Source organism: Porites lutea, chromosome 7, assembly GCF_958299795.1.
Source record: "Porites lutea chromosome 7, jaPorLute2.1, whole genome shotgun sequence".
In the NCBI taxonomy this organism is placed as follows: domain Eukaryota; kingdom Metazoa; phylum Cnidaria; class Anthozoa; order Scleractinia; family Poritidae; genus Porites; species Porites lutea.
Window position 1 is genome coordinate 32,275,184 of NC_133207.1, and position 13,195 is coordinate 32,288,378.

General features: G+C 38.9%; 2 protein-coding genes across 2 annotated transcripts; both read left to right on the forward strand.

The window, feature by feature from the left end:
* Nucleotides 1-597: 597 nt before the first annotated feature.
* Nucleotides 598-4,935, forward strand: LOC140944798 (uncharacterized). The gene is made up of 3 exons (XM_073393902.1): nt 598-761; nt 3,017-3,308; nt 4,197-4,935. The coding sequence occupies exons 1-3, from the start codon at nt 598-600 to the stop codon at nt 4,662-4,664; spliced, it is 924 nt and encodes a 307-aa protein (XP_073250003.1). The 3' UTR covers nt 4,665-4,935.
* Nucleotides 4,936-6,565: 1,630 nt separating this feature from the next.
* On the forward strand, nt 6,566-11,339 carry LOC140944279 (TNF receptor-associated factor 5-like). The gene is made up of 5 exons (XM_073393432.1): nt 6,566-7,039; nt 7,121-7,585; nt 8,483-8,663; nt 9,267-9,496; nt 10,328-11,339. The coding sequence occupies exons 1-5, from the start codon at nt 6,978-6,980 to the stop codon at nt 10,497-10,499; spliced, it is 1,110 nt and encodes a 369-aa protein (XP_073249533.1). The 5' UTR covers nt 6,566-6,977; the 3' UTR covers nt 10,500-11,339.
* The last annotated feature ends 1,856 nt before the right edge of the window (nt 11,340-13,195 follow it).

Genomic DNA, 13,195 nt, shown 5'->3' on the forward strand with positions numbered 1-13,195 from the left:
CTTGGCTAAGTAGTATAATGTTAGGGGCATCAGGGCTCTCGTAGTGGGCTTGGCCGGTTTCGCCTATATTTGCTAGCAACTTAACTTTTTACTTGAATGTTCGTTTCAAGTTAATTTTTTTGACCGATGTTAACAATTATTGTGAAGAACGGAGAATCAAGCTTTTTATGTTTACATTTAAAATATCAAGAAATTTAGCTAGCAACTCTTGAATGTTAGGTAGACACTTTTCCAACTTTTTTGGACTTTTGGTAAGTGTTGGCAAACTTTTCGACGGCCCAGGAAGCAACGGCTTTCCGACATTTTACGAATTGGTTGGTCAGTTTTATTGGTGCGGTTTGTAACTTCTACGTTGGATTTCGAAATAACATGTTCTCTAGAGGTAAAAAAATTTTAAACCTGGAACAAAGAGAAAGCCTTACTCGAACACTGCCGCTTTAAAAATCTGATTTACGCATAACAATATAACAATAGAAACATGCGATTAAACTGAAACATGTTAAAATTCACAAGTTCACTTTCTGAATGCACATACCGGTCTCGACAAGTGCCCTGCAGAGGCCATCCTCCTTCGACTTCCGACCGTTTTCCTTTAAAATGAGCCTTCGTCAACTTTTCGAGTTAGAGAGGGGTCCCATAGAGAATGTGATTAGATGGCTTCAAGGCAGAGCTCTTTTAGCCAATCCTCTCCATTGCGGACAGTGCAACGAAGACATGGAGCTTAGACCGAGAGGCGATGAACACATAGATGGCTTTCGTTGGTAAGTTTCTATCCCACTTTTTACTTAGCTTTATCGTGTACCAAACGCGACTCTGTCCCCTTGCTTTGTCTTTCCACAAGTTTTTATTTCGGAAAGAAGTGAGACCCTTCAAGTCGTTTTCAGTTTACTACGCCGTTATCTACGCTTGGATAAACTTGCGGAATGTAAGGTAAGAAGGACGGACGGGAAAACTAAGAAAGGGTGTAAAAGTTTGACTTTCCAACATTGCGACAGGCAGAATACCCGGGCACTTATCAGTTGCAACACGCGTTGAATAACAAAAGAAACTATTATGTTATAATTCCTCGTTCTGTAAAGCGTTCCGACAAGTGGTCGAGTATTCTAAAGTTGCTCCTCCGCTTTAAGGCAGTTACACCTCTGATTGATCAATTGCCACCAACATTTAATTTGACCAAAGGCAAAAGGCGCCAAAAGCAAGCCAGTGCGCAGGTTTATTTTTACGCATACACTTCTTGGAAATAATTAATATGGAATATATATCTAACCAATTTGTTTAAAAACAACATAACGAAATTTGCAGTCATGATCATTTGCGTAAAAAGGCGTTAAAATTCAGGTTTCGAAAGCCGATAGGCTTCAAGAGCACACTAACGAAGGAAACGCAAAGGAGAAAAATAGAGAGCGAGGTGGAAGAAAAGAGAAGAATTGAAAACAACAATGTTTACACTCTCAGGTTTTATAAAGGCTACTTTGGACAAAAAAGTTGTTGCCCTAACGTAAAAAAAGGTTCATTTGGCAAAACTAATTTTGTATTTTACAACCCTAATTGCCTGAACTCCTTCCCTTTTTTTTTGTGAAATGATAGCGACTCAGCATATAATATTCCGAATGGATCTAGGCGACTCGAATCTGGTCTTGTCAGTGCTTATCAGTTAGTGCGACTCAGCAAATACAGGGTATCCCAAAAGTTAGTTCCTCTACTTTATAAGTCTGCAGTAGATTTGTGTACTTCCGTGCCAAAGGTGAGCGTGCGCGAGTATATTTTCCAGACACATAATTTTGTATTTTATAGTCCCGAATTGCTGGAACTCCTTCCTTACTTTTTTTTTATGAATAACGTTCAATAAACGTTGAGCTACGTGGGAGCATAAGCATGTACGCTTCTACTTACTGGCTTATCTGTTGTAGAAACTGCTAAAAATCTGGAAAAAACCGAATGTTGGTGGTAAAATGATCATGGAGAAATGACGGTTTTGGAGGCAAGAAACGAAGCGGAAGATCAAAAGTCATGACCAAAGCAGCTAAAATAGTTTTCAGAGATACAAAATAGGAGACTCGACGAGGAAGCTCTCACATAATTAGCAAGCCAAGTCCAGTAAGGATCATGAAAATCTAATGTTTAACATTAGACCCTGAGATGGCCAAAAAAACCGATCTGCACAGTAATTTTCAAGTTTTTAAGTTTTTTTTTTTCAATTTTCTCCTCTAGTGGGGCTAAATTCGAAGTTAAATTCGGAGTTAGAATAAAAAGGAGTTATCCTGTACCTAAAATTTTTACTCCATTTTTGGAGTTATAATAACTCCCTAAAAATTACGGTGTGCTTAGTCTGCCAAGTAACGCCCAGTTCGTCTCAAACTTGTAAAGAAGAACAAAGGCCTTGCTGTGGAGAGGGGCCGGGATGATTATCTTTTTTGGATGAATGCCCAAAAAATTTTTTTGTTCAGCTGTCTAAACTAACAAATATTGTTTGGGGATTGAACTGGCTCCTGCGCACCGGGTGATCTTCTGTGAGCCTACACGCTCTACCCCACTCCACGCCGCAAATTCGGAGTTAAATTCGGAGTTAAAATAATAATGAACTGGCTCCTGCGCACCGGGTGATAAAAAAAAGTTCAAAATGGATCTTCTGTGAGCCCACACGCTTTACCCCACTCCATGTCGCACAGCTACAGAATGTGTTAAAAAACAAAAAGGGCATGCCAGTTACTAAAATTCTGAATAGATGAACTCGATAGAGAATTAACAGCTTCTAGAAATTTCATGTAAAAATAAAGTTTTGATCAAAAGTTATGCATGGTGCATGAAAGTAGAGGAACGAACTTTTGGGACACCCTGTACTATATTCAGACTATATGCTGACTCGATTTTACTGGTCATTGTTTTCGTCGAACCCGACTAACGCTCAACCTTATACATCTGCTGTGCATGGTTAGCAATATCCCCGTGCATGCGAGTGCACGCTTAGCCCCTTGCTATTCTTTAATCATGGTTATATTTCATTCTGAAACTGCAGGCATTGCCGGAGGTGCAAAAAGAGGCGAAGCCTCAGAAGCAACAGCTTCTTCGAGGAGTTTCCGCGAATTTCTTTGGCGAAGCTGCTTCTATGCATATATTTTTTCGTCGAGGACGACTCACAAAAGTCTGCATCCAGGAAGGTTGGACTGACAAAAAACAAAACATCCCAGATCTACCGAAGACTGGAGGACGTGTGTACTGTTGATCTGGAGTATAATCCAATAACGCCATTCGAAGGACCCGGGATAGTTGTGAAGTGCGACGAAAGCAAATTTAACCACAAGGCTAAAGTTAGTAACATTTTTTTTAAAAAAAGTAATTTCGAGGAAGAGTTATAGACGGCAAACCCTCTTTAGGCGTTCGAAAGGGACACTCCCTATTCACGAGTGTTCGTTTGTCGGGTATTCGAGTTCTTTTGGGTAATGCAATTATCATCTTCCTTTAACATCTCCATCATAACACCTTTTTCAACAAGACAGGGTTTTATAGAGCTACGCTCAAAATCCCAAAGTCCCTGCACCTTTTTTTTTTCACCCACGACTTTTTCAGGTACGCACCTGCCTCGTACCTGAAAAGTACAGGTAGCTACGCCCTTATTGCTGTTGTTGTTGTTGCTGTTTTTATTGTTCCAAAAATTGAATTCCGTGATAACAGTTTAAAAAATTATCTCATCCTGTATGCAAGACGAAAAGAATAGGGGAGAGAATGAGTTCTCATTCATTTAGCAGGGTTGCGAAATGAACATTTTTTTTTGTCCTGGATCTCCCAGTTGTAGACCAGGATCAGTATCATAAGGCGATGAACAAGTAAAAAAATGAATAAAAAAATATATCATTCTTAGTGGTATTCGTTTTTTCGGTTCATCGCCTTGCCGAAAGGATCAGTTTGCCGTTTTTATGTGTTATACAACTTGATTGCCCTCCTCCCTCTCAAACTGGTGGCTTGACTGATCCCTCAAGACGCCGGTTCAGACTGATGAAACGCTTATGCTTGAGTTATCTAGTTTTACCAACTCTCGAGTTTTTATGCAACCGTGTAAACAGCCCAAATAAGGCATTTATTACACCGAGTCAGTTTTGGGGGGAGGATGATAATCAGGTACAAAAACTATATCAGTAAAACTGAGTAAAGGGGAGTATCGACCACCTACTCATATTATTTATTCCTTTTTTTCTCAGAACAACCGCGGAAGAAGAGCAGAGCGGGACGTTTGGGTCTTCGGTCTTGTGACAACTGAATACACTCCTTGTAGAGGGTATTTCAAAGTTGTCAAACGTAGAGATGCTGCAACTCTGCACCCTATAATAGAAAGGTGTATTCGTCCGGGCACTGAAATGCACACAGATGACTGGGGTGCGTACAGGAACCTGGACCGAAGGCTCAACAATGTTGCAACACATAGAGTTGTAAACCACTCGCGATATTTCGTCGATCCCCGCACCGGCGTTCACACGCAGGAAGCTGAATCGTGTTGGGCAACCCTAAAATTAAAGCAAGTCATGAAGAGAGGAATTAGAAGAAAGGACATGCAGTCCTATCTTGACGACAGGATGTGGCGGCAGTGGAGGGGTGGACCACGCCAACATATTATGAGGAACTTTTTGCATGTATTAGCGGGACAGTTTGATGACTTCACTGTGTTTTAAGTAATTGTTACTATGAACTCTCCCTAACGTCTTTTCAAAGACCTCACAACATTTTCACCTTTAAAAAAGGAAGGAAAAAAAATGTAAAAACGAGACTTTTCCCTCTCTCAACAATTCTTACAGTACCAAAAAAAATTATTATAATTTTGAAATATTCCTCCAGGCAAAGAGCTTGTTATTCACCAGTGCATGTGTAAAATGGCGTTCACGGCTACCCAAAGACGAAATAGCTTAAATTCTTTCTTAAACTAAACGGAAGAAAAGAAAGAAAGAATACGAAAAACATATTGCTCGACTGATGTTATCTATTTTTTGAGACGTATGTGCTTGAAAAAACCATGTATTTATTTTGACCATGAAACTGTTGTGTCATATAGGCCGGCCCCGTTTAGAAGGCAAAGTTTAGGAAAAAAAAATCTTTGAGGAGGTAGCCTTGTAAAGAACGGTAAAATATTTTGAATGTACAAAAAGAATTGTTGACTTCGGCTTTCGTATGATTTGAAGAATTATACAGATCGCGGAGGATGAAATTATTTACCAGGGTCTAGAGGCCGAGGTGGATCGGGATAACATTCTCCTAGTGTATAATTCTTCACATACTAATTTCTGTAGATGGGGCTCTGTTTTTTTTTTTGCGGGGAAGCACTAGTTTTTCTTTTAAGTTTTTTTGCAGGGGGGAGGCCAAAGAAACTTTCTGCTAATGTAAATAAAGAGATGTAAAGAGATAATCCGTTTTCTAAAGATTATATCATAATCCGATGGTATTTGTGCTTAAGCTAGATGGTGTTTATCAGTTTGAAAAATTTAAGACTTCGGTAAACAAAAGTTATTGATATTTTAGCTTACTAGAAATGTTTTTAATTATCGTGACTTATAATTAATGTTGTTCTAATCTTCATCAGGGGTTTTTGGTGTTAAAGTAGCGTGTTCACGTATTTTACTTTACGGGAGTGCATCAGAACACGTCCAGTGCTTATCGTCTCAATTCCTGTGAAATAAGAAAGAAGTTGAAACATGCGAAAGTTGAAATGATGTCATAATTTCTACATGCCTAATTGCCCTGTCTAAAAATTTAGAGGTCAGGGCTGAGTTGCTCAAAGCATGGTTAGCTTTAACCATTGGTAAAGCAGTATCAAAACCAATACGTTGTCAAGGTATTAAACGCTGGTTAACGCTAACCATGCTGCGAGCAACTGGGCCCTGGTCTGAAAACGGGTGTGGAACTGAATGACATTTTTGGTCTGAAATAGGGTCAGGATTTGGAGAACCGTGCGGCACACCCCCACCAACAATTCTCAGGAGCACCCCCCCGAGATACCTGGGATGCGAGATTAAAACAGGAGCAGAAAGGCCAGGGAAAGTTTCAATAACGAGGGGGAGAGGCCTTTTTCTTTTTTATGGGGGCGGGATGCGAGAATCGAGGGAAAAGGAGCGGAGTAAGGGAAGTTTGGCGTGAGCACATGCATTTTTTTAAAAAAGGAATTAACAGGCCCACACGGCCTCCTAATTAGTGGTTTTGGTGAATGCTTGTGTTGCATTCATCAAAGCCTCCATTTTTTTTTCTTCTAACAAGCAAGTTTTTTGGGATTTATCTTTTGGTAAGAAGTGTGGAAACTATCACACACGCACGTTACTATCTTTACTGGATGTTTTGTAATTCAGGCAAAAAAAATTCAACGCCTTCCGTTATCGGTCGATAAAAACGACTTGATTGCGAACGATCATCTCAATCGATACCGACTATTGACTACACTGTGATAACTTTACCCGGAACTACACGCCAACAATTAAGTGGGTGTCTTCCGCGTTCTGCTCGACGGACGGACCAAGAAAAAACGAGAGACTACCCGTAGTCTATATTAAAAAAATACAAATTTTAAATCCTTCGAGTGGGGTTGGGATTTAGAAGTAAAGAAGGGCGGGCTAGGGGGATCATGAACCCAATTCCAATTCGAGTTCGCAAATTTCTCTCTGTTTCTTACTCATTTGGAATTGACACGTTCATATACTCCCGTAGTTCCCTCGAAACCTACCCGATAACAGACCAAAATGGGGAAATTGTATACCTGTTTGCAGACCAAAACAGGGCAAAAACCCTACCCGATGAGGCGGAACATACCTATATAATTTACATAAGTGAGTTCCCCCCCAGGGATTCCCTTAAATGGAGGATTTTTCACACGTGCAATTGACTAACAGAAACGTATTGTTTCGAAACTGAAAGCGATCTCATTGTCCTTGATCGTCCCCACACGGCACGCGTTCCTTCTTTTTCACGCTTAGATTTAGCAGAATTTTTCCCGATAACTGAACATGACAGAGTTCAACTGTAGGTTTACTGATTCCATAGACCAACGATTACAATGCAGTATTTGGTAAGTTGCACGTTGCGTGGAAATGAGTTGTGTATTCCAAGCACACAGAATAATGATCGATTTCTTTCCCATCCCACACAGTTTCAACGCCATGTTAAAGCCCGTCAGCTTGAGCTGTGGCCATTCTGGATGCCTGGTTTGCCTTCGACAGCTCACCAAATCCACAGCAAATCCGAAATGTCCTATGTGTCGGAGGGAATTTCAGGCATCGAGTATTGCTGTCAATATCGCCCTCGACCACATCACAAGCGAACTTGCTGTGGAGTGCCAAAGTCAAGGATGTGACTGGAAGGGCAAATATGCAAGGGCACAAGCGCACCAAAAACATTGCCCCAAGCTGCTTGTGAAATGTTCAAACGACGGATGCGCATTCCGCGAGGCTAGAGAGAAAATGCCGCGGCACGAAAAATCCTGCAACAAGAGGGAGATCCCCTGCAAAGATTGTGGTGATCTCATAGTGTGGGATTCGTCGCAGGAGCACGAGCAATTCCAATGCACAAACGCCACAAGACCGTGTCCCTTAGGCTGCGGGGAAATATTTCCCAGGTAACTATGCTATTAATTTTAGTGACTGGCAGGCTTTCAAAAGAAAAATGAACGGCATTTTCGAGAACGCGCGCGAGGTAGTGTGGAGGAGACCCTTTCCTCATTCTCGCGCGTCATTCGCGCTTTCCACGAGCCGAAATCCTCGTCCCCAGCTCCTTCCCTTTCGGCTAGAGCGAAAGTAGTCAGGAAGGCCTAAAAAGTGTCAGATGCTACTTAGTGTTTATTGAGTTAAAAGATTGAATAACATTTTTATTTTATTTCTGTCTCATCATCAAGATGATACATATATATATATATCTATATACGTTCTACTCAAATAACGAATATATCTATATATCTGTATAGATGATTGCTTGACCTTTCCTATGGTTATGTGGGGTATAAATTTCAGATAGGTCATAAATAAAGGGCATATTTAACGATTGTTTTAAGGAAATTGATACCACATTCAAGACCCATTAACTCAAAATAAAATAACTCAAAATTCAATGGCCTGACTCATGCATGAAATATGCTGTAAGGAAGTCCAGCTTTTACTTATGATATGACTTGATGTTAGAGTTTGGCACTTACACTTTTGGATCTGAGCTAATACAATAAACTATTTATTAATCATGAAGTTTCCCAATCCATCGATCGCCCAGGAACACAAATAAGGTACCCTTGTTCAAGGATCAGGATCCTCAATAAAACAATACCTTATTGGATAAACATGTCTCAGTGTAGCTCATAAACTGTATATGGGAGAACCATCCCTAACCTCCCCTGTGGCTAACGTTCAACCCTATGATTGCAGCTTGAAAATGGCTTTTTTAAAAGGGACACAGCTTAAAGGAAGTAATGTAAATATATGTAAATTTATGAATAAATTAAAGAAAACTATGAATTTCATTTCAGATGCCACGTCAATCTTCACCAACACCTCTGCCCTGAAACGGTGACAGAGTGCAGAGTGATGGGCTGTGGAACGTTGGTAAAGAGAAAAAATTTGAATGCCCATTTAATGGAGGCTGCCACAGAGCATTTTGCCCTGCAGTCGAATGAAATCATCAAGCTGAAGCAATCAATATTTAACAAGGTAAGGAACTAAACATACAATATTCAAAGGCAATAAAAACTGTACCAATTAACCGAGAGAATTTGGTTAGAAAAAAAAGGGATGTACAGTGGAAAATAAGAATGACTTAAAACATAGGCTTTCAATCAAGAACACCTTTGGTCAGACCAAAATATACAGTAACTGTACCAATAAGTGAGACTGCAAGCATCCCCTGTATCTTCATATTGGATCCCGTACACAACAGTACATAACATATTTAGTGTTCTTAACACACAGGAAAAAATAACGGATTCCCATTTTTAGATATTTTAGGATATTTAAAGAATACCCACAAAAATCCCAAATTTGGAAGAGTGAGACTAGTCCCAATCCAATCAGGGAACTTGGTTGGGAATTCCCTGGTTTTATTAAATTTGTGATTTTTATTGTTGTTCTTTAAATACCCTAATATTACAGCATAGTCCATGCAGTTCAAGAAAAGGGCGAGTCTTAAACTATTAATTATTCAGTATAATGTTAAAATTTGAATAACAATAATTTGTGCTTAGATTCTATCATAAATTCATTGCATAGATAGACACACAGCCTTATACTTAACACTATTATGTTTCTTTTTTTAAGACAAGTAACCCAGTGGCAGTTAAGGTGAACAGGATTGACTCCTTTTGTTGGAGTATCACAAACTTTCCTCGAAACCTTCAAGTTCAAGGTGCTGGCATAGGCGGAAAGGAACCGATCACAAGTCCACACTTTATACATGGAGGACACAAGTGGAGGGCTTTATTCACCATTGACCAAGAATTGTTTCTCCAGCTGGTTGAAGCCGCACATCCAATAACCACAGAAATCCGGTAAGAACATGTCAAAAGTATCTGTTTAGGGGGGGAAATAAGACATGGGGGCAGATCCTGAAAAAAGAGCAATATTGGGGAAAATAATAATTTATTAAAAGAATTAATGTTATACACCAGTGTGCAGTAATACTAACATGCTGTTTGAAAGCAACCTAATTTTAATTTCTAGACTGATATATTTGTGTAAGCAAGGAAAAGAAACTGCACAGTGATTGTTGGTCAATACAAAATTATTAAGAATTAAAGACTTGATAGAACAATGTATCATCAAAGAAAAGAACATGTTGACCATATTGACAACAAATAACAGCTAGACAGAAAACAGCTATCAGTAGTGGCCATCCATGTGGGTGGGTGGGGGGGGGGGGAGTGATGTCATCCCTGGGAACATGCCATCGAGTGGAAAAAATAACAGATTCCCATTTTTGGAAATTCTAGGAAATTCTAGGGTATTTAAAGAATACCCACAAAAATCCCAAATTTGGAAGAGTGAGACAAGTCCCAATCAGGGAACTTGGTTGGGAATTCCCTGGTTGGGACTTGTCTAACTTTGCCAAATTTGGCATTTTTATGGGTATTCTTTAAGTACCCTAAAATATCCAAAAATGGGAATCCATTATTTTTTCCTGTGTTATTGGCAAATTGTTAGTCATGGACAGGGGGATTTATGATATTATAGTGCAATTGTCCCACCTCTCATGACTCTAAATGAGTCCCTTTTTTAACATGTTTACGGTATATGTCATGATTTGTTTCCTGGGGGTTGATGCCCTGGTTGATGAGAAGTGCATAATTACCTCCCAATAACTTTGATGTTTCTCTTCAAAGGATTGTAATGTCAGCTGGTGAGGAAACAGAGACTACCTTCCGCTCAGACACAGTCATCCTGAAGGAAGGAGAAATGTGGGGGAGAAGAATGAGTGACATAAACAGATATGTAGATGGGGATGGAAACGTGGAGATCAAATTTATAATATATCATCTTGACCTAAAAATGTGAAAAAAAACCTCATACTGTACACTGTAAATAGTCAACCAGGGCCGGGTTGTTCAAAGTTGGGTTAAGATAATCCAAAACTCAAATACCAAAGCTTAAAACACAAATTCAGTCTTACTCTTTTTGTCTACAATTTGATGCGTGGATACGCTAGAGAAATTAGCAAAAATTATCCAAGGAAATGTTTTTGAACAAAAGTAAAAGAAACTCAGTTTAAAATTGAAACGCGGGTTAGCGCTAATCAGCCTTTGAACAACTGGGCCCAGGGCTATAAATTTTAAGATTTAAAGCAAGAAAAAAAGAAAAAAAAAAAGAACATAAGATATTCCATTGTTCACAATGAAAAAGTTGGAGAGAGGATAAGCTGGCAGACCAAGCTCTTCTTTTTTCTTTTCATTGAATAGAAAAACACTGAAAAAAACATCTAAGACAAATATTGAAGAAAGAGCTTGTTTCCTTATACGTTTTCAAAGTTGAATTAACAACGATAAAGTCCAGGCCATTCCCCATCATGTATGAAATGTTCCAGAAAAACACTCATTGTTGAAAATGATAATTATAAATTGTATGTACAAGTATCTTGTACTAGGGACCTTAAGATACACCATTGTGTCTGTGAAGGATAAGATAGGCCATAATTATTCATTATATTTCCCAGCAGCCATTTGCTTAAAGATGGGTTAAAGTAACCTGAGGTTTGTTGAAAATGATAATTATAAATTGTATGTACAAGTATCTTGTACTAGGGACCTTAAGATACACCATTGTGTCTGTGAAGGATAAGATAGGCCATAATTATTCATTATATTTCCCAGCAGCCATTTGCTTAAAGATGGGTTAAAGTAACCTGAGGTTTGTTGAAAATGATAATTATAAATTGTATGTACAAGTATCTTGTACTAGGGACCTTAAGATACACCATTGTCTCTGTAAAGGATAAGATAGGCCATAATTATTCATTATATTTCCCAGCAGCCATTTGCTTAAAGATGGGTTAAAGTAACCTGAGGTTTGGTCAGACAGAATTAAAATGTAACTTGAATTCAAAAATTATACCACAACATACCAAACATTCTTTGTTTGTCATCCCAAAATTTTGCATAAGCATTGTTCTCAGTCTTTCTCGGGGCCATTTTAACACTCAAGAGAAACTAAAGACAAGCTTAAGGTGTGTAACTTAAGGTCTCTTCTATTAAACACGGATACATGAAATTAATTGTGTAAAAGCTTGTATAAAAGTATGATATTTAGCAAACATGTGGCTCTATGGATCTTGCCAAATAATGTCAACTTTACTTTTTAGCCCAAAAGACATTACATACAGCTTTAAGTTAAAACTGAGTAAACCTTGGTTGAAAGACAAGTATGCAATCGTGTAATTAAATATTTGGCCGTAGAACCAGAGGGTCGAAAGGGTTTTGTATTTTCATTCAATTCAATTCTTTCTTGTACACTGTATTGTATACAAGTAATAGCAAAAGAAAAATAGACAATAGAGCAATCATTAAGCTAAAAAGAGATTCAGTGGAACCCCGCCTTACAGCCACCTTGATCAAACTGTCACCTCGTTATTTCGGTCACTTTTTTTCAGCAAAATGGCCATACATTTTCTTACAAAAACCCTTAGTTAATGCAGTCACACATGAAGGTGGCTCACCGCCACATTTTAAAAGCATAAACGGTAAACTTTTTTCACAAATTTCACCCCATTAACACACCCATTTGTTTGAAATTTTCATTGTCATGCCTGTGACATTCATTTCAATGTCATTGACGGAGTAAGCTGAACCTGTTCTTGTCTTCTTTTTGGACGACAGTACAGGCCTTGATTCGTGAAATTTGATCCTGCTCCGAAAATTGACAGGCATTTTTTTTCCAAGGGGGGGGGGGGGGGGAAGGGGGCACACTGGAGACTGCATTAACGGTGTTGCACTGTAATGTACATATGTGAACAATGTCCAAAAGAGCAAGACCAAACTACGTAGTTAGGATATATATAGCATTTTTACTTCTTTCTTAAACTTAAACTTCTATATTATGATGTCGGTTGACACTTGATACCAAGTGGAACAGTAATTGCCTGATATTTGGACCAGACAATTTAAAAGACATAACAAAATTGGTGGATACTGCTATTCATCTACATAAATCAGTTTACTAGCAAATCTTTTATTATAATTGTGTATATAGTCATCTCTTGTGGTTGCAGTTCAATAGTTAATCTTAACTTAGATTATTAGTTCAATTATTGTTGAGTAAACTTAAGCTTATAAGTAACTTACATAAAGGCTATAATAAATCTATTTTTTACCTACCTCTTTTAGCATATTATTTCTTTTAAAGCAACCTCTCAAACGCGGGACGAGGTAAATAAAATCAATAAAGGGTAGGAAAAAGAGAGTTGTTGAGACTACCGGTACACGTCTTTTCCAAAATGGCGGTGGAGCTTGGGGAGGGTAACCTTTGGGGAGAGTCGAGCGATCCCTGGGGACGAGAAGCGACGAGATAATAACATTTCCGTTTCTTTTTCCTTTGAAACATACACCTTTTCCGTGCTTCTAAGATGTTCTCTACCTACCCTCTCCCCCCCGCCCCCATTTTGACTGTCAAAACGATCGAGTCCGATTTACCGAGAAATCGGACTCGATTAAGTTACCCTCTGATCGGATAAGAAATCGGGCCCGATTTAAAACAAGTCG